Consider the following 23,184-nt stretch of genomic DNA (forward strand, 5'->3'; position numbering starts at 1 on the left):
TCTACTCCTAAACCTGAATTCCCCCATTTACAGCAATCCCTATACCCTCTCTCTTCTTGGAAAGAGAAGCTCCCAGCCCCACCCTTCATGCTGCTCTATTGTATGTCTTTAAGCCGGTAATCCTGTGCTCCAGACTGCTCTGACTTAATGGCTTCTTACACTGCTTTAGTGATCCACAAGCTGCTTCTGACTGCAGGGCAAGGTCTGCAAGAGCAAGTCAGAGAAGAGTTTCCTTATTCAGACTTTCAGGATGCCACCCAATATGTTGGCACAACATTTAAGCACTACAGTATGCACATACGATTCCCTTTGTTCCCTCTGGAACAGGGCCAGGGACCCACGATGGTAGTGCAGTTTTGGATCCACACCATGCCAGGCAGGGAGTGGGGAAGGGGCCAGCAGGTGTGCCATGAGCTTCTCCAACTATTTCAAAGCTACATTTTCTTGATTTGGCACTTGCTCAGGTACTGCAAGCTTTCAAGTGTTTTACAGAGTTTTGACATAGCAAAAAAAAACCACAAAAAACAAAACAAAACAAAAACAGTTTTTGCTAGTTGTTTAAAGATTCTGTGGGGGAATGGCATCCTAGAGCATCACGAACCGCCATCTTGGTCCTCCTCTAATCAACTGTCATGTCTATCTAATCTCCTTAATTCTAGAATAGTGTCACTCTTTTTTTTTTTTTTTTAATTACTTGACCTTGGTATTTTTGAATAATACAGACCAGAATATTTCTTGGGTTTTTAAGTTTGTTGGATGATTACTCATGATAGATTAAGATTATGCATTTTTGGTAGAAATACATTGAACCATTGCCCTTACATGTCCTTCTCAGTGATCATAAGAGGCACATTAAGGAGGAATGTCTCAACTTTATTAGTTATGTTAGCTATAATAACATGATTAATGTTGTATTTGCCAGGGGTTTATACTGTGTATTTACTCTTTTAATCTTTGTTCTTAACAAATATTTTGTGGGGATATATCTGGTTCACTACTGAAATATTTACTCACTAATATTAGCATCCATTGGTGACTTTGAATTCCATCGTATCTTCTCTTTCTATTACTTTATATTCTAGTTCAAGGAAGAGATTTCCCTTCTCGTTTATTTAAAGCAGCATAAACTGGACATTGGCCAACTTCTGCGATGGGCCAAACACTTCTTATTGTCTGTTTTTGAATGGCCCATGAGCTAAGGTTTTATAATTACAATTTGTTGGAAAATTAATTAAAAGAAAAATAGTATCTTATGACACATGAAAACTATATATAATTTAAATTTCATTGTTATAAATAAAATTTTACTGGAACACTGGAATGAATGAAGTATACTCATTCATTCACGTGCTAGCCATGGCTGCTTTTGCACTAAAATAGTAGATTTGAGTAGTTGCAACAGGAGGAGACAGAGATTGTATGTGGCATTCTGCCTTTTCATTACTTTGCACTGCTGTGTCCCACTAAGTCACAATAATATAGTTATAACAACAGTTTTTCAGGTGCCAGACATATTGCCTTACTGCAATTTTATTTTTTAATATTAGTATATACCTGTAGCAGTTTGATATTTTTGATAAGTTCCAAAAAGAAATATTGGATTATGTTTGTAAATTGCTCTTTTCCTCTGGGCATATGAGATTATATTGGATTCAGTAATGTAAGTATACCTCTTGCGCCTGTAGGGTTTGAGTCTCCACCCCTTGGTGGGTGGGGACTCGCAGATAAAAGGCACAGCAAAAGACAGAGTTGGAGGGCTTCTGAAGTTGGTGTTTTGATGTTGGAGTTTGATGCTGAAGCCTTAAACTGGAGGCCCGGGAAGTAAGCACACAGAAGAAAGAGAAGCAAGTCCTGGGAAGAGAGGAACCCTGAACTCAGAGAGAAACAAGACCCTGGAAGAGAGGAACCCAGGAAGCCTGAACACTCACAGACATCAGCAGCCATCTTGCTCCAACAGTGGAAACAGACTTTGGTGAGGGAAGTAACCTATGCTTTATTGTCTGGTATCTGTAAGCTCCTAACCCCAATAAATACCCTTTATAAAAACCAACCAATTTCTGATATTTTTCATCAGCACCACTTTGGTTAACTAATACAATACCCTTTATATAAAAACAAGAAAAGAAGAGATAAATGGTCTTTGACTATCACACTTTTCAGATACAGTATAGTGTGAATTATTTTGTTGTTGATCAGGATGGCAAAGCATTATGCTTATGCAATGACATTTAGGTATACTAAAAAAAATAAAGTACGCACCAATATTACTGGTCTAAGCTCTCAACAAAATATACCTAAATCACAGGAAAGAAATAGCCAGAAAAATTAGAAAAGTTAAAGTAGAGTATCTCATCACAGCAGAATTCCTCTATAAAAATTTTTAAAAAATGAAAAAGAGGCTGCAACAAGAATAAATCTCTGAGTGACTCCTTTGTTAGCCAAGCAAGATAAGCTATTTACCAGTTGTGAGTTAATTATATTGTATTTGATTAAAGCTCCTGAAGTAATGTGTCCAGAAAAAATAAACTTGTCTAATAGTATTAGGCCTCCCACAGCAAATTCATCCCTCTTTTTAGTAAAACTGTATTCAAAAAAAATTTATATTTATTAATCTATTTTGAATTTTTTAAAGAAAAACTTGTATAAATTTGTTTCTTGTTATACAGGTCTGCATTAATCCTTGATTTAACTGTTGGTCTGCAAAACGTTTACCAAAAATGTTTGTCCACTCCTGGTATAGACTAATATTTTCTTATGTTATTCAAGGGTTATAATCTATATTTCTATTATTTCTTTTCAACCACTGAGCTACATCGGCTCTGGAGTTGGTTCTTTCATTTGTTTGTTGTTTGTTTTGTTTTCAGGAGGTACCAGGGTTGGAACCTGGACCTCGTATGTGGGAAGCAGGCACTTAACCACTTGACTTTTATCTGCTCCTCAGCTATTCAATTTAGTAAGTTAACTACCACCACTGTTTTCTACTCTCTAGGCTACATGACCCTTACAAATAATCACAAATAACCCACTGTCTTAATTTACCATCATTGTGAGAAACAAGAGACAGGTCAAACACAAGCTTAAATTGCCCTTAGATTAAACCCTATTTCCTAACCAGTGAAGATTTGTATATTGAAAAGATTAAAAATCTCCCTTGTTATATAATTCTGTGCTTAGTGGAAACTTGAGAATCATTAGCAAAGGCCACATTATGTAGGTAAGAAATGATTACAGAATGGGTAAGGAGTGTTAGGACAGGCTACAGAAAAATGCCAAATATTGTAGAATATGTAAAAGAAATGATGAAATCTCCTCCATAATGATTGCCTTATAAGAAAATAGCAGTGGAAAGGCATCATTTAGGAAAGACAATCCTGGCCACTGGGAAATGAATTTAAATGCTCAGTGAATTTGTAAGGTCTCTGGAACCTTCCATGACCATAGGCAAGTGTACAGTTAAAAAAAAAAGTGCCTGGTGAGATGGAGAGAACAAGATAGGGCGATGTAAATAAAGACCACGGAGAACAAATCGAATATGAACAGCTGTCTAAGGGTCATCTAAAAGGCTTTACTAACCTTCCCTCATGTCCAAGGCAGGACCACCCTCTGTATGGTAGCTTTCAGGTACATCTTGTTGGTTTTATAATAGCCAAAGTTAAGTAAATTGTGACAGTCCCTTTCATTTTTTCAACAGCTCTGACTCCTTTGACGTTTCTGGAGTAACAAGATATTCTTTTCCTAATGTCAATAAAGCCTTCTTCAGTTTATTCAAGCTGAGCCAGCTGCTGCTTCCCAAGAACACTATTCATTGGCCAAACCCACTGCCATAGAAAGTATTTATTTCTCAGCAACACATTTACCCTCTCAGCCCCAAAATTGTGTCAGAGGAGAAGTTTGCTTCATCAGCTGGTCTTCAACAGTAAGTACCAAAAGGGTAGACTTAGAGCTTCTTTCAAGTCAGTCTCCCTTCAATATAACAAATATATTTATTTTTTCTCCTAGTTTCCTGCGCCCCTCCCTTCTCTTTAGGACTTCAGTGAAAAAATAAAAGGGGAGCTATGAGACATCCTTTTTTAATGCAATCTCTTTCTCCTATAATCCTCAAGCAGCTGCAAAATACACATGGCTTGCCAATGCCGAGAGCCTGCAGGAAACCACCCTGCTTTCCCCCGCTTGCTTCTCTGATACAACAGTTAAAATAAATCTCTCTCCCCTGAGACTATGAAAGACTGGCAGGTTGAGAGACTGAACATAATAAATAGCAAAGAAGGAACAATGTTCAGAATGTTTAGCTGATGCTCTTTCCCTTTTCCTTAAAATTATGGATTTCGGGACGCCATGCTGTCTTGTAGGGTGTGGGGAGTACTGTGAAGTGTTAGAAGGTGTGTGATAGATAGTAGCTTACATTTTCATTTTTCTCTTCAACTCTATTCCCTATTTTAGAACTTCTCCATTTGCCCGTTTGCTATACAGTACAAATTCTCCCTCACCACATTCCAAAAACTGAGTTATCCAAGGTATTTCCTGGAAAATTTGTGACGTCAATGTCAAAATGGCTCTCCATCTACTCCTGTTGAAACCGTTCTTTGTAATTTATCAGCCGGGATATTCTGTCCCCAATTCTCAAAAGTTCATGTTAGCTGGACTTCAGCTTGTAGTGAAGAATGCAGAATTTTACTTCTGTAGCTAGTAGGCCATGTGGCTCTTAATTGGGGGTCAAGTAATACTCCATAAAGAAAAGGGCTATTCTAGAGGTTTCAATATTTCTATGGAAATCAGACAGTATTTTATCACTACTTTGGTTCTCAGTTTTTTGGTGTGAATGGCAGAGTTTCCTATTATTAAAATGCAGATTTTCAGACACCACTCTCCAAAAATTCTGATTCTTCTGGTCTAATATAAGTCCCAGAACCATGAGCCATTTTCTCCTCTTACTCTGCAAAACCCATATCTCTGACTCCCTCTATTGGTTAGATGGGTTAGGCTGTTGATAAAGGAATTAAATGTTGTTTCTTGAGATACAATTTAGACAAAGCCATATTTGCAGCTTTTTAAAAACGATTTCTTTTCTGCTGTGCACAGAAATTTTGAAAATAATTAATTGAAACTATGTGGTGGTTGTAAATCTAATGTTATTAGAACTGTTAGAATCCCCTCATTTTTAACCTTCAAAAATAGATATCTCAGGTAGAACTAATAAAGAAATGTTTTGCTGGTTTGGTTTTGGGACAGATGTGTCTTTAGCTCTTTGTTTACTATTTTTATTTTGCCTTTCTCATTAAGATTTATATTAGATTTCTATTTTAAAAACCTTCCACTGGAAATTACTAACAATTACCATTATTATCTTATGACTATATAAGGGCAATATTTACAAAGTAAAACCATTGGTATTACCCATGCCGAGCATTTTCCACAGTTCATTTGAAATAGGGTAACATCCCAAAACCTCAGAAACTTCCTTTAGAGTCAGAAGATTATTCATGTTCTAGAGAAAATAAAAAATGAAAGTTACATTCATGAAAGAATTACTTCTGTAACAATGAAAACAATGTAAATAATTTAAAAAATACTAAGACGGTCCATAGTAAAGTGATTAAAAGAGTGGACTCTGTACCAGACTGCCTGGCATCAAATCTTAGTTCTGTGCTATGCTTGCTTAAGCAATTTGCTTGCCTTTCTGTGGCCTTAGTTTCTTCATCTTTATGTTCAGAATCATGATAGCAAATCCCTCATGGGGTTTTAGGGCAAGCTAAGCTGCTTAACCTCTTCTTATCTTAGCTTCTTTATCTTTAAAATAGTGGTAATAATAATACCTACTATGTTGGGTTGCTGTGAAGATTAAATGATCAATATAAGTAAGATATCTACTGTGGTAAATGAGTTGATACACATAAGACATTTAAATGGTGCCCAGCAAATATGAAGCACTCAGTAAGTGTTAGTCATTTTATAAACGACTAAGAATGTGAAAAGAATTTCACTATTTTTATTTGCAGGTGAGCAATTATGGATGACTCAGACTCATATTTACTGAGCTTTAAAGGCTATAATGTAGAACCTACTTTAGTTGATATTGACCAACTAGAAAATGCAGATGATTTTGAAATTAGAGATGATGATGTCTTCATAATCACATATCCAAAATCTGGTAAGTTTGAGGAATAGACCACCTATTGTCAGTCTTCACTCTGGTGTGTGAAGGTATACAATATGCCTTTTTCTGAATATCAACAACAGCCCAGCCTATGTTTAGAAAACCATTTAGATCAGAAAAAAAAAGGGGAAATTCAAATCTCTACGATGTAAGACATTTTGCAATGCATATATTGGCATTTCTGATAGCAAATAGGAAGAACTAAAACATTGAGTTAACAAATACTTGGTTGTTGATTTGGGCTGAGAATTGGAGAAGAACTATTTGGAAACCAAGCAGGGTTCTTGTTGGCAGCATATCTGAATCCTGATGGGTCACAGGAAGCACTGAAGGGCCTTTTACCGTGGTTACTCCTACTTCAACAGAGGGCAAACTTGTATGGCTTGTTTAATTTTTACAGTGATCATTGTAATCAATAAGTAAAGATAGAGTTAATAAACAATTTTGTGCTTATTCATAGTGTGGCTGTCCACGAACATCATGAACAAGTTGGTCATACACAGTTTGGCTAGGAGAATAAAGAAAGATATTTCACAATATATTTGCTAATTTCACATCCTGCTTTGTCATCGCATCTTTGGAATGCTTGAATACATTATAGAGTTTGAAGGGGACTGTGAGGAAGTTGCCCTGTCTAGCTGTAGATGTGGAACTCAAGATTCTGATTGTCAAGATCTGAAGTGTGTCTGAGATTTTGCCCTACGCACAAGTTAACAAGTTAGCCTGCCACTGTTTCATAGATGTTGTCAGATGTCATGAGACTCCTGGACCAGAGATAAAGGACTTTTTTACTCATGGCACAGCAATCACCATGAGTTTCATGTTTACATGGGTTTCCTTTGGAGAATTGACTTCTAACACTTTTATCATTTCCATGGATCACCAACATTTTGAAACGTCCTCTTGGTTATTTTTAGTGAGACTGAATAGTGGGCTTAGAGTGTGACCCCACCAAGATCCTGATAATCACAGTCATATCTGAGGCCATTATTTATTTCATGGAGAGTAAGAACTGATTAAGATGCTTGATGTTAGTTTTAAACCAACTGTCTAATCCAGCTCGATATCCTGGCCAAAGTTCACGCTCCCAAGCAAGAATAAGATTTGGCAGTGAAAGAACATTGCAAAGTGAGCATCTTAGGAAGCCCACCAAAGAACTCAGTAGTCACCAGCAAAATTACAAAGTGCCTTTGAGACCCTTGGCCAAGATCTGAGTGGGTTATAAGTGCTTGTGATGGGACAGAGAGAATACCTAGAAACACTTATTGTTACCAACCCTGGAGCCTGTGATTCCTTGGCATGACCAGTTCTTTGAAATAAATCCAAACCTTAATACCATTATATTTTATCACATCTAGATCAATTATAAATGGAAATGGAATTATTCAAAACATTTACATGAATTTCCCAAATCCCTTCATAACCAATGACCAGGGTTGATTGGTCAAGAAACCAAGAATCAATAAAAACCCTGACATTTTTCATTTTTGTTATCCCTTTTCCCTCCAATGTGCAATGGGAAGTCAAAGATAATCTATCCCTGAGCATTTGGAATTTAAATACATTTCACAGTGTAGAAACCTGAAATGGTAGGAAGCCTGAGGAGGGGAAGAAACTGAACACATTTTCATATTATTTCAGAGGCATCTAGGCCTTGAGCTATATTTCTAAAAGGCATATTTCTGAGAACAGAGACTAAGAAAGGCATAGCCACAGAAGACAGTAACAAGGGACGTTACATGAAGCATAGGAAATACAGAGGAGCTGAAGAATTAATCTGAATCACTATATTACAGAGTCAGAACAACCACAACTCTTTAAAGTGAAAAAGGAACTAATAGTCCTTGATTTCATCTTTTTTCAGTTTGTAGAATAGATACGAACAAACAGTAAAAAACCTGAACAAATTCATGGGCATACTTAGAGAGATGAAAAAGAAAAAAAAAGCTCCAAATGATTTCAGATGGGTGGCATTATTGTTGAAATTGATTTTTAGAAATTAATTCAGAGTTGAAAACAAAATTATTTATTTTTACAGGTACCATCTGGACTCAGCAGATATTAAGCTTGATTTATTTTGAGGAACATCGTAACAAAACTGAAAATGTGGTAACAATGGACAGAGCTCCCTTCTTCGAGTACAATATTCACAAATTAGACTTTTCCAAGATATCATCCCCTCGTATCTTCACTTCCCACCTTCCGTATTATTTAGTGCCAAAAGGTCTCAAGAACAAAAAAGCTAAAGTATGTCATAGAAATAGTTTTTTACCTTGTCTTCATGTCTTGTTCCTGGCCCCACTGATCTAGAGTCTTTCAAATGTTGTGATTATTATATCTTTATGATATGGTTTTACACATTTATATATATTTTTAATGTGATAAGTATAATTACATACATCAAATATATACATGGAATTATATGTATATGCATATATTGGCCCACCAAATACATTGTTTTGCAATTTGATTATATAGCATATAGAAAAATAAGCTTTCTGTCAGCACATGAAACTTCATTCTTCTTAATGGTTTATTAGCGTTTTATTGTATGGCTGTACACTATTTAACATTCATTGATGGAAAGGTAGGTATCAGCAAATGATTATATTATGGTGTAATAAATATTCTTACATGTGTTAGCACTTTTTTACTCTAGTGAAATATTTCCCTAAAAAGTGGAGTTTTTGGATTAAAGTGTCCAAATATTTTAAATTTTGGTGGATATTACATATTTGCCTTCTAACTTGTATTAACATATTTCATCAAAATAGCATATAGGAATGCTTCTTTCCTCATAGTCTCACAATGAATGGAATTAATAATCTTTACTAATGTGCTAGGTTTAAAAAAAATCTCCTTCTTGAATAATCTGCATCCCTTTTAATTTTAATAAAATTGAGTATCTTTTTGTATTTCTTTTTGTATTTCTAAGCCTATAAATATCCTTTATATTCTTTGTCTATTTTTCTTTAGTTTGTCTTTTATTTACTGTTTGGTAGAAGGTTTTACGCAGTACAAATATCTTCCAAATTAATGACTTACCTTTAAATATTTTGAAAGCTTTTAATGTTAGGTAACCAATCTGTCAGTCTTTCCTTTACAGTTTCTGGCCCTACTGTCTTGCTGAGACTTCCCCATGACAAAGATTATGAAAGTACTCTCTACATTTTTTTTCTACTTAGGTTTATGCTTTTATCTTTTCCATTTAATTACAAATTATATTTGATAGTACATGTGATGTGAGGTATGAATATTCCACTATATTTGCCCAAAGAGTTAGCCAGATTGAACCTCATACATGGGAAATAGGCTCTCAACCACTGAGCTACACCCACTACACTTTACCTGCTACTGTGAAGACTACATTTTGATACACTAAATTCCCATAGTTTCTCCTTTCTGATTCTGTCCTTTTCATTCCAAAAAATTTGATAGTACTGTTTAATTTGGGCCTGTTCTTGCCTGTTTTAAATATTGTAATCATGTAAGCCTTTTTTCTATCTTATAAGTCAAATACCCCATTGACTTTATTATCTAATATTTTAATTCCCTCAATAACTTTTAGATATTAATTTGAATGGATTAAATATAGAGATTATTTCTAGGGACAACTATCAGCATTATAATATTCTAACATGACATCAGTGCCATCCTATTGTTCTTTTCTTAATCAGGTCTACTTTTGTGTTGTCTTCCAAATGAGTTTCATATTGTTCTTCATGTACTTCTTACACATTTTTTACTGCGTTTATTCTTTGTATTTTTGTTTATTTTCTATTGCTATTATGAATTGCAATTTCTTCACTACTGTCTTTTTAAAAAATTATTGCTGTTATAGAGGAAATTACATTGGTGGTTTTGTTCCTCTGTTATATTGGTCCCCTTAATATCTTTTATTAGTTTTGCTAATTTTTCCTTTATTCTATTTCATCATTCTAAAATAATAATAAATTTGATTTTCCTTTACTTTCTAATATTTACACTTCATTTTTTCTATTTTTAACTAAAATTTGAGAAATTGAATAATAGGGATTGTGAATGTTCTTGTCCTTGATTCTCAAGCATTTTCAGTAAAGTATTTTGTTTTTGCTTGTTTTGTTTTGCTATTGAATTCTGATGTATGTAACGCTGAGAAAATTCTTTTCTATTTTTAGCTTTCTTGGAGTTTTACATTGTTTTGTTTTATTCAGAAAAGTTCTGATCATATCCAAAGCCTTTTCTGACAACTCTGAAGATGTCATGTATTTTTTCCCTTTAATCTATAGTGAAATGAAATCTATTAATTAATTTAATAATGTTACATTTCTGGAATAAATCCTACTTGCTTATATACTGTATAATATTTCTTTGAACATACTGCTGAAAGATTTTTGTTCATTTTTATCCAAAATTTTTAATCTATAATTATTAAAAATATTATATCTTTAAATTTTATGATTATTTTATCTTTATTTGGTTTCAGTATCAATATAATTCTAGTCTTGCAAGACAGCCTTCAAAGCTTTTTGAAGTTTTCTAAATTCTAGAGTAGTCCAAGTACTATATAAATTAACTAGATTTTTTGTGTATTTGTATAGTCTTTAATAAATATACCTGATTCATTTATTATCTAACTGCTTCCTTCAAACAATTGTTATAATTTTATTTTCAAATTAAATTACTCCTATTTCATCTAGATTTCAAAATTTAATGAAAAAATTATGACATTCTTTCATTATTTGATTTTCTGTAATTATATAATTATATCTTTTCATTCATTTATAACACTGAAAATTTTTATATTCTTTCGTTTTTATACTTTTTCAGGATTATCGGGATTTTTCCTATTTTATATTTTTCTTCCAAAGAACTGCTTTCTCTTTTAAAATAAAACTTAATGTTTTCTACATCACAAATTTTCTGCTTTCCTTTTAATTATTACCTTATACTTTGCATTTATTTTTCTATCATCTTTAATGAAATGGTTAGTATATGTATTCCCAATGTTCATTTTAAAAATATTAACATTTTAAAGCTAGGGATATCTTTTTGAATAAAGCTTTGACTATAATGTGTTAATATCTAAATAATTTCTATTTTAATTTTCTAACTAATCCGTTATTTTTTGAAGATTTTTTATTTTCTAGTGTTAATGTACTGTTCTTTTTTGACATTTTCACTGCTGATTATTTAGTATTATGGTGCTATCATCAAGTAACAGTTCTGTAAGAGTTCTATTTTGGGGTGTTTACTAAGAAAATATGGCCTATTACATAATCAGTTTTTCAAAAATATTCCATAACTACATGACAAAATTATGAGTATTTTCTTCGTGGGGTACTATTGTACGGATAGATGAAATTAATTTTGTTAATTGAGTTATTCAAATCTTTTGATCCTAATATCTAAAAATAGGTTTGTATAAATCTACTGTGGTTGTTGCTAAATCAAAATCTATATGGACTTACCAGATTGTGCCATCTAGTTAATTCTATTACATTACTCAATATACAAGATTCCTCTCTGTTGGTCACTGCAGACAAATTACTTGTTGGCATCTTAAATCATTTGGTATCAATTTTACTTAAATTCTAATTTATATTGTTACTTGTTTTCCTTTTGTCTGAAGTTTTGTTTACTCATGATTTTCAATATTATTTACACTGCTAGATACTTTCACAAGTTTTGTTATTGTATCATTACCTATGCTTTTCCTTTGTTGACTAATTAGATTATTCCAATATTTTGCTATTATGATACATTCTGCTACCAACATTCTTGAACACAGACCCTGGTACACATCTGCGTGAGATTCCCTAGGATGTATATACCCAAGAACAGAAACACAAAACCAAATAGAACAAAAATATTAAACTTATTAGAGGATGTTATTTTTTTAAACAAGGCAGTAGCATCAGTTTAAGCTGTAACCAGTACTACATGCATTTTTATTGATCCTCATCTGCTAGTAGTTTTTTTTGCCAGACTTCTTAATTTTTGCCAATCTGACAGTTATAAAATGATACTTCAAACTGACCTTAATTTGCATTTCCCTAATTAGTAATGAGATTAAGCACTTTTTCATATGTTTATTGGCTGTAATTATTTATTCTTTTGTGAAATAACTGTGACTTTTGCCCAGTTTTCTATTAAGCTGTTTTCCTTTTTCTTTTTGGTTTTATAAATATATACATATGTAATTGGTTATATTCATTTCTTCTCTCACATTTTGTTGCTTTTAATAATTTCTTTATTATATATATATCATATATATATATGCTTAATCCATTTATTCAGAAATAAAAGGCAAAATAAACAGGAGTCAAATCACCTTTATGTATATTTTGACGAACAGATTTCTTAATTTCAAATTAGGCAAATGTATCAAGTTTAATTTTAAATAATTTTTCTTGTTTAAGAATAGAAATACATTCTACAATATATTTTTATATGCCAACATCTTGCTTTCATAGTCCAATCCTTAATCCTTGAGAATGATGTGTGATAGAGATCTATTTTCATTTTTTTCCTTACATTTAACCATTTGCTCAAACACTCCGTTGAATAGTTTCTCCTTTCCTCACTGATCTCCAATGCCATCTTGGCTATAAATGAATATCACATAATGCTCATGGAAGGTAAACTGACACAGCTTCTATGGAAGGTAATTTGCAATATTTATCAATTCTACAAATAAACAATTTCACTTCTAGGAATTTATCCTACCTGCTAGCACACATATGAAATGTCATGTGATAAAGTTATTTATTGCAACTCTGTAATAACAAAATATTGGTAACAACCTAAATTTCCATGGATAGTAACAGGATGAATGAATTTCATTCATATAAAGTAATATTACTCAGGTGTTTAAAAATCTGAAAATATAACTAAGAAGTTGTGAAAATTACTTCATTATTCTCCCTGCAGGTTATTTATATCTACAGAAACCCTAAGGACGTTTTAATCTCATATTTTCATTTTACAAACTTGGTGGTTAAATTACAAGCTACAAAAAATTTAGAACAATTCATGAATCGGTTTCTAGATGGAAAAGGTAACTATGAATTTATTTGCCAAGCAACATGTTCATGAGGTAATTTTGATATTTGGCCAAATTCTCAAGCTTAGGGAACATATTTTGAGAAGATGGAGAAGGGAGATGATCGATGGTAGAATGCAGATGAGTGGTTACTATAGTATATCAATTTATTCTGCCATCTAGAGATCTTTCTCTTCTCACCAGGACCACTTTGGGGGGTTGTCAAGATTGCAAAGGCATACTGTTAAGAAATATTTTTACCAGATTATAAAAGAATCATAAACATTCTAGCAATTTAGGCTAGCGAGATCCAAAGCTCGATATGTTCCAGAATAGCTAATATTCCTGCTGTGTGTAGTTTGTGTGCCGTTAGGGACCTGTGGTAGACCTGGTATGGCAGCTGTGGAATTTCTCATTTTCTCAGTGAGGAGGACAGATTGGTGCAAGGGGCTGTGGGATATGGACCTGGGGCTCTCACCTCATATAGAATATTAGACTTAGTCTCGGTCCTACTCTGGATAGCTAAAGTTGCTATCCAGAGATTTTAGAATAGAGACAAGTGTTTTCAGGTGGACGAAGTAGGAGAAGGATAGTCTTGCCTTAAAGAAATCCTCAAATTTTGATCTGTGTTTTCTTATCTCTATTGCCGCTTTCCTACACACATAGAGTAACTCTCACAGGCATATTCTTGTTAAGATCAGAAAATTGTTTTCCACAATGCTAACCATTTAAAAATATATGGATGTCCAGTAGTGGGAGCTTTATTTTCCTTTCCAAAACAGTAAAGAAAGACTATCATTTATGTGTATTAAGTACAAAATCTTTACCCCATCCTTTATTACCTTTTCCCACAGTGATAGGAAGCCTTTGGTTTGATCACATCAGAGGTTGGTATGAGCACAAACATGATTTCAATATTATGTTCATGAAGTATGAAGATATGAAGAAGGTAAGATGATAAGGTTACTTTTAAAAAATACTTATTTCCTTAAAATCCTTTCTGCTTTGGGTTCCTGTGAGCCCATTCTCCTATCATAGTCATCTTCATGCCTAACTCCACCTTCTCAGGCTTCTTTCTGGGCTTCCAATTTCCTGACCATCTCATAAGTACTGTTCTTCCTCAGAGCTCTCCTCCAGGCCTCTTTTCACTACACACAGTCTTCTTTTATGGTTTCTTCTAAGAGAGGGATGAGTCCACCATGGACAAAGAAAAGGAACGATCAGAGAAGTGGAAACAATTCAGCAGTGTGGTGCTCCTGGAGCAATGGAGGCAAACCAAATGTCCAGAGCAGCCAGATACGAATAAAGAGGGAGGGCACTCCATAGTGCCCTGGGGTGAGAAGCCACTACTAAGATATGATTAATTATTGCCATATATCAGTTTATACCCTGTCATGCAAGCTCTTCCTGTTTATCAAGAAAAACTTGAAATGTAGGTTTCATGTGGAATCACTTAATGTTTAAATACTGTTAATCTAATCAAAGCTATCATAAAACATTTTGTATACCACACGAAACATTTAAAGCTCATTATTCTGTGATCTCTAAGTTGATCAATTCATAAATTATTTATTCATTAAATTCATTAGAAATATTGAATCCCTACTATGTATCAGACACTGAATCATTAGAAAAAGAGAACTGAACTCTTTATTCTTATCGTTCATAATCCAACAGGGAAGACAAATACTCATCAAGCATGCATATATAATTCAAACTGCAGTGTTACTAAGGAACATGCAGGTATGATGTCACTATATGGGACAAGAGGAATTGATACAGTCAAAGGTGGCATTTTCCAGAAGTAATATGGGAACAACAAAGCTAGTTGAATATGCTCTAACAAAGGCAAGAGAGATAGAAAAGCACTCTAAATCAAGGAAACAATGTGCAAATTCCCTGAAGTCGGAATTTTCCTCCTTTGAGGAACTGAAGATAGTACCTTAGGGTGGTGAAAGATGAAGATGGAGAAGTATATAGGGGTCAGAGTGTACAAAGTCTATAGGCTGTGTTAATGACAGTGCTATTTTTAAAATCCTAAAAGAAGTAAGGGGCACTTTAGGAGTTATAAAAAGATAGCAATATGATAGAATTAATATTTTTGAATATCATTCCCATTAGCGAGTTGAAAAGTGAAGATAGTGACTATAGGAAGACCAATTAGAGATCGGCGTGTTATTCCAATGAAACACAGTCATGCCTTGGATTAGAGTGGTTCCACTGGGATTTGAGAGAATGCAGTCTTAAGACATGTTTAGGAGGTAAAAAGAAAAGGGATTTTATTTAGCAAAAATGAGAGAGGTATTCAGGATATATCTCAGATTTTTGGTTGATAGATCTGTATAGATGGTGTCATACATGAGGTTGTTTAGGGAGCACTGATAAGGTTCAGGTGAGATACAGAAAATTTAAGGTGATTTAGAGGCATTAAATATATATATTGAGAAATAAATGGAAAATACAGGTCTAAAGTTCAAAGAAGAGGTCTGGGTGAAGATATTAATTATCACTATATAGTATATAACTGAAACTATCATATGAATAAAATGGAGGGAGAATAAAAGAGGAACTGGAAACTGTTCAGAGATTTTAACATGAAAATTTTGTAGTAATGGATGAGTCCACCAAGGAGAAAGAAAAGGAGCAATCAGAGAAGTGGAAACAATTGAGCAGTGTGGTGACACAGAAGCCAAAAGAGTGTCAAGAGAGAGGAACAGACAATATCTTGAGAAATACCTCTAAGCTTGCCGAGAAATCAAGTAAATATGAGAGTTTAAAATGTCCACTGAATTTAGTGATATGAAGTGTAGTGTGACACACAGTAAGCCGGATTGGAGTGAGTTGGGGAACAAATTGGTGTTTCCCAAATCTACATCACCAGCCCCTATCCTTGACCTGAGATTCAGATATATACATATAACTGCGTTTTTATTGTTTTTTGGAGGTTCCGGGATTGAATCCAGAACCCTGGACATGGGAAGCAGGTGCTCAACCACCTGAGCTACATCTGTTCCCATATAACTGCTTTCTACATACCTAACTTGTAATCTGATGTTGGGATTTCAAACAAAGCATGTCAGAAATAGAATTCAGCACCTTCCCCACAGAAGCTGCTTCTTTTCCTTGTGCAGTATTTAAGTGGTCAAATCAGAAACCTGAGCTTCATTCTTGACTTCTCCTCCTTCTTTACATTTTTTTAAAATATTTATTTTTTATTTATTTCTCTCCCCTCTCCCCCCCTTCCTTCTCTCTGTGTCCATTCACTGTGTGTTCTTCTGTGACCACTTCTTTCCTTATCAGTGGCACCTGGAATCTGTGTTTCTTTTTGTTGCGTCATCTTGCTGTGTCAACTCTCCGTGTGTGCGGCACCATTCTTGGGCAGGCTGCACTTTCTTTCCTGCTAGGCAGTTCTCCTTACGGGGCGCACTCCTTGCGCATGGGGTTTCCCTATGCAGGGGACACCCCTTCGTGGCACAGCACTTCCTGCGCTCATCACCACTGCCCATGGGCCAGCTCCACACGGGTCAAGGAGGCCTGGGGTTTGAACCTCGGACCTCCCATGTGGTAGGCAGATGCCTTATCCATTGGGCCAAGACCACTTCCCTTACATTTTCATTTAATCAACGAATCAAGGAGTCATAGCTAATTCTACCTCTGAAACCTTTGTGGAAAATGCACATTTATCTCAATCCATATTGTCCCTTCCCTAGCCAGGACACTGTTATCTTTAGCTAAGTTTTCATAGCAGCCTGCCTTATCAATCTACTTGTCTCCAATCTCAGCTCATTTCCTTTACTCCTCATTCTTCAACCTAAAGAATTTATGTCAAAATGCAAATGTGATTCTCTATTTTTATATTTGAGTCCCTCCATAATAACTTTGTGCTCACAATAGAATTTGTGGACAATAGAATTTGCTGAAAATTTGGACAGAGATGACAGAGTAAATTACACAAAAATTCTACCATTTATGTTCCTGTATTTTCCATCAACAATATCACTTTTCTCTTATCTTCCACCTAGTAGTCCACGATTTTAGTATTTTGAACTAGGTTTTTCTTCAGCCATTCAAAGAAATTTTTTTCTTATCAAAACAATAGGAAGAGAATCTTCTCTTATCTTTTCAAAGAAGATAGACACTTGGTCAACTCAAGTTTTTCTGTTTTTAAAGCTCTTTCTAAAGATGCCAATTTTCTGAAGAAATTAGGCATCCATCAATGTAACAGTAAACTTGAAGATCTTCCTGTCGAACTGTTGGTCCCTGCTCACTGTGCTAACAGTCAGTCAGAAAGAGAGACACATTTACCACCTCAGGGGGAGGGGATCTCACTGAATGGAGGGTTGCAAAAAGCTTAACAATGTCTGTCACCAGGAACTGTAGTCCTAGGGACCCAACCCACTTAATAGTTTGCAGGTATTGGGGTCACCAGCAAAAGCATAATACCCTCGGGCACTGGATAGTAAAATGTTTACCAACATAGTAAAGATACAGAACAAGGTCAGCTTCACTATTGGGCATTGGCTCTCCATGGCCAACGGTTCTAACACCAGGGAGATAGATGTCCACACATACCTTGTGCTTGTGTCTTAAAGAAGGGATGCTTCTCCCTCCCTGCCAGGAACAGATATACAAACTGGGGTGAACTGGTTGTTGCCTTAAAATGCTCTTACTTTAGCCAGACTGTCTTCAGGGAATGTTAACAATGTTTAGAGCAAAATGGGAAGGAATGTGCTGGTGTCCACTGTCTACTAGGCAGTAAGTACCACAAGGCACTCCTGAGAAAGGAGTCAGCACACATTTATCATCCTGTCCTAGCAGCCAGGAGAACACAGCCCTGAGCAAAGGGCTCATTTGTGGGTGAAAGGGGGAAATGACAACATGCACTCAGAGCATCCCCTACCACACTTCCTTTGTCTGCTACATTGCTTGGAAATTTCTTGTTAATTATGCCCAATACTGTTGTATGTCTGGTTCTCCAATGGTATAACCCCATGAGAAACACCCAAAGCACAAAAGGCATATCTCAGAAGATAGTGCACATTTTTCACTGACTTGGAGATGATATGCCCAGGACCATAGGACCATGCAGAATCAATTTCTACTACCATGTCCCAAGTGTTCAGCAGTATGTACTTGGAGTGAAGGTAAACCACTGGTTTTCTTCTATGTTTGTAGGTTTGGATACTGCCATTTAATTCCAACGATTTTGGAAAATACTGCTTTTATCTATTCAGTTTAAAGATATACCCATCCTAAGATGTAGCAATTCAGGTGTAGGTATTTCTTTAAAATGCATGCACACATGTATTGGGGGATATGTACAAGAATGCCTATGTTAGCATTGTACATAATGGCCCAAACCTTGAAACAGTTTTATTCCTCAGCAGTGATAGAAGTGATAAATAAACTGTGGTGTATGTATACATTGGAATCCCACACAGCAATAAAACAAAACAAATTTCCAATATATGTGACAATGCTGATGAATCTCACAATCATATTATTGAGCAAAAGAATCTAGATACAAAAAAATGTACACATTGTATTTTCCCACTTATATGAAGTTTAAAACAGAACTAAATTATAGTGTTGAGGGACTCATACTAAGGCAGAAAAAAACTATAAATAAAAAGAAGGAAGTATTTATAATAAAAGTCAAAGATAGTGTTTATTTTTTGAGGGAAAGGAATGGCCTACGATTAAGCAAGGGAATGTGTTTGGTGAGGTTTTGGAAAATAGGCATTGTTCAAATTTCTTGACATGCATTTTGGAGTCATGGGTATTCACTTTATAATAATTCGTTAATTATGTATTTGTTTTATGAATTTCCTGCATGTCTATTTTATTTTACAGTGTAAAATTTTAAAAATCTTTTCTTTTATCTTAAGAGATGTGAGAAGCTATTTAGTGTCACATCATTGGGGAAAGTCTAATATAGTGAAAGATTTCATCTTTCACCTATTGTGTTCTCCTTCATATGTTGTAATTGACTGGAGCTTTCGGTGAAGAAATTTGTACATACCTGTATTCCTTGGTGTAATAATCTTTGGAGACAGAAATAATAGGGTGAAAAATGAGACAGGGACTCACTGTCTTGCATGGAGAGTATTTTTTTGTGGAATATGCTCAGAATTATGGAGAGTGATAGGTGATTGCATTGGGGGAAATGGCTTATATCCAAAAGAACCATCCTAAGTGGAGACTTTAGAGAGAGAGACATAGAGTCTCAGAAGCCATCTTACAAGCAGGAATTCTTTTTAGAGGAAGCTGACCTCTGTTTTGTCTTTCTGTGATGTATTATTATGGAGGTTCCCTTCTGTTTCCACTTCCCAGTTCACTATTTCTCTATTCATCTGAATTGGATCTGCCACTCAAATGATTAACCAGGATCTTAATTCCTATTTATGAATTGGGATCTATTTTTAAATATGCTATGTTATTTTCTATCGTTCCTAGCTTTTTGCCAAAAATTAATTTTTGTCTTTTATTGCAAAAATTATTTCTTCTAATTCCAGTAACCGTAGCATCTTTGGTTCTGTTTCTATTGTCTTTTTTTTCTGCTGGTTCTTGGTCATGTAGTCTTGTCTGTACATATTCTTGGCTATCTTGACCATGTGCAAGTCATTGTACATAAGAGTTATTTGTAAAAATAATTTGATAACTATGATTCTATTTTACCTACCTCCTCACAATCAATATTCTTTCTCTGATTATCACCATTGAGGATGAATACTCAGTAAACTCAGCAAGACCTTTATCTGTCCCCGTCCTGTGTCTCCAGCTCCATTTCTTATGAGTCCAGTTTCCAATGAATATGGAAGGCATTTTAAGATTCCCTAATTTGGGATTACTTTTATACTTAGGAATTCTCATGATATTTCAGGGACATTTCTTATTCTTTCTTCTTTATTTGGAAGAAATGTTTCTTCCTCTTAAAAATTGTTCTAACCCCTCCAAGGTAAAATTAATCTCTCTTTCCTATGAGTTATCATTATGCATTGTGTTCTGTGTCAGATTTTTCCCATTGTATTTTAATTACTTGCTTTACTCTTTCTCTCATTAAATTGTGGAATTTTTAAAAGCACAGATAATTATATAATTGTTCTCTTTAACGTCCCCCCAATCCCTAGCACAATCTCTGAAACATGGAATGCATTCCAACAATTTTGGATGAGTGAATGAATGTAATAAACTGATCTTATAAAATAAAATGATAAGATATTCTAACAAGGCTGACAACCAAAGCACCCATTTTCAAAGAAGGAATAAAGAAGTAATATATCCTTTTTTTTATTTTTTATTTTTTTTTAATATATCCTTGTTGAACTTCAAACTTAGAATGAACCCAACGACCAGCAGTTTTTCAAAACATAATAAAGATGTTAGGCTGTAATCCATGCATTCCTTATAAGTGAAATAGTTTCTCATACTCACAATTCCTTTCAGGATCTCAGAAGTTCTGTGGTTAAAATCTGCAGTTTTTTGGAGAAAGAACTGAATGAAGAGGAGTTGGACTCTGTTGTGAAACAAGCTACCTTTCGGAACATGAAGTCAGATCCACAAGCAAATTATGATCATATTATAAAAGAAGAAATTGGGACAAGAACAAATGATGGATTTTTCATGCGCAAAGGTGAGGTTTAGTGGTTTATAGCAGCAAAAGTGTTGAGAGTTCCTTGAGACCTTGGCACATGGGGTAATTAAGGAGTCTTCCCAACATTTCTCTCCAATTGATAACTACCATTTGGGCACTAGAGAGAACCTAAGGTTTCAACTGAAAATGACCCTGAAGATTATCTGCTTTAGTACAAAAAACTGAAACTTGAGTCTGTCTGGTATATATTAAGTTCTTTCCTTCTAAGCCACGTGACCTCATTCTTTAAAATTTCTTAGTAGGGAAACGGACTTGGCCCAGTGGCTGGGGCGTCCGTCTACCACAGGGGAGGTCCGCAGTTCGAACCCCGGGCCTCCTTGACCCGTGTGGAGCTGGCCCATGAGCAGTGCTGATGCGTGCAAGGAGTGCCGTGCCACGTGGGGGTGTCCCCCGCGTGGGGTAGCCCCACGCGCAGGGGGTGCGCCCCGTAAGGGTAGACACCCAGTGCGAAGGAAGGTGCAGCCTGCCCGGGAATGGTGCAGCCTGCCCAGGAATGGCGCCGCCCACACTTCCCGTCCCACTGACGACAACAGAAGCGGACAAAGAAACAAGACGCAGCGAATAGACACAGAGAACAGACAACCGGGGGGGGGGGGGGGGGGGGGCGGGGATAAATAAATAAATAAATAAATCTTAAAAAAAAAAAATTTCTTAGTAAAGCGTTCTCTGAAGAAAAGGGATATATGTGACTGGGAGAGCGCCAACTCTTATTTTCCCTTATTTCTCCTAGAACATTATAAGAGGTAGACTTAATACTTGTTTTGATGTGGGGAAGGGGTTTGGATTATTGCTATTTCCTCAGATTTTTTCATCATAAAATGTAGAGTGATACCTCACTTAACCCAATCTGCTATGAATTCAGTTATTCAAAACATGCAATAAATTTCTATTGTGCAACTATTATATGCCAGTAGTTGTTGTTAAGAATGAATATATTTTCCTCCTAAAACCCTTTAAGTTGAAAAACTTCTGTCTTAATCATTTCAATGCACACTATTCTTAAACATAATTTGCACTTATCTATTTTATTCATATTGCATTCTCTAATTTGTTCATAACTTGGTATTATGGTAATGGTCACTGATTTATACTTAATGATTTCAGGATCTTACTGAAATTTTTCCAGATACTAATATTTTAAAAATTGTTCTTTCTTCTTTTTTTTCCATTTATCATCAACTCCCACTTCTCAAAGCTCAATTAGATCCAATGTAAAGCAGTTCTCATGCCCATGATACCTTGCTTTTTTCTCTATAGAGACATTTACAAAAGAAAACATGATAACTTAAGACTACAAATTACTAGTTTTCATTTAAAAATGGCTTAATGATGACTTCGAACTACCATAGGGTAGAGATGCAAAAATGGTGCAACAAGGATACAGAGTACCCTCTCTAATTTTAATTCATTTCTTGAAAATCTTTGGGCCCCATTTTTAAGCAATTTTAAGTGTGAAGAAATACATACTTGCAGGCTTATGTTAAGAATTATATGATGTATACAGTTTGCCTAGTTTGATGATTGACACATAGTAAAATATATTTAAAAATTCTAATCTTTTTGTATATTTTAGAGTTTTTTTCTTCTAAAGAAAGATTATGAATGAATGGTAGTGGTTGGAGGAGGTTTAATAGATAGAGAAGTGGACTACAACTGCATTTACTGTATTACAGCATTCCTAAGTTTGTTTCTTTTTCACCCTGTATAAGGGAAGATGAAGTGTTAAATCCCATGGAAAAGTGACACTGATATTAAGGTTGGCTTGGAGAAGATGTTAAAGTAGTTTGGGGGAAACCTTTGTCCTGATTGTACTACTTCCTCACCTCATGTGATTATCCCACAGGTACTATTGGAGACTGGAAATGTCACTTTACTGTGGAGCAGAGTGAAAGATTTGACAGAATATTCCAAAGAAAGATGAAAGATATTCCTTTGAAGTTCATCTGGGATATAAATGAGGAATAGAATTCTAATCACAGTCCAAAGGAATCATATAAAAATCTGTAATGCTGTCATTCATGCTATGAGTTTGATAAACTCTTTGGAATTTAAAAAACCTAAATGATTTGAAAGATAGCCTGCATTGGGCACCTACATGATAATAAATAAAACAGAAAGTGTGCAGGATCAATTGTAAATGTCTTGAGAGAGTCTTATGTAGTGAGCTTTTCTTCTTTACCTACAATTGAATTTAGGATCATTTAAACATTGGAAAGTCCTTTTATTCTTGTAGTTAAGCTTTAGTTCTTTGGTTTCAAACAGTGTGAATGTTAAAATTTGATAGTAAGTGGAACAGAGAATTCAATACAATATTTATAGTAATTTACAAGATGACAAAGTTCGTATTAAAGA

The 23,184-nt window shown here is 34.9% G+C and overlaps 1 protein-coding gene across 1 annotated transcript; it reads left to right on the forward strand.

Moving 5' to 3' along the window:
• The first annotated feature begins 6,006 nt into the window (after positions 1-6,006).
• Positions 6,007-22,919, forward strand: LOC101417388 (amine sulfotransferase-like). Its single transcript, XM_012530097.2, has 6 exons — positions 6,007-6,148; positions 8,193-8,401; positions 13,067-13,193; positions 14,033-14,127; positions 20,625-20,811; positions 22,676-22,919. The coding sequence occupies exons 1-6, from the start codon at positions 6,007-6,009 to the stop codon at positions 22,795-22,797; spliced, it is 882 nt and encodes a 293-aa protein (XP_012385551.1). The 3' UTR covers positions 22,798-22,919.
• Positions 22,920-23,184: the final 265 nt, after the last annotated feature.

This window comes from Dasypus novemcinctus, chromosome 11, assembly GCF_030445035.2.
Source record: "Dasypus novemcinctus isolate mDasNov1 chromosome 11, mDasNov1.1.hap2, whole genome shotgun sequence".
Classification (NCBI taxonomy): domain Eukaryota; kingdom Metazoa; phylum Chordata; class Mammalia; order Cingulata; family Dasypodidae; genus Dasypus; species Dasypus novemcinctus.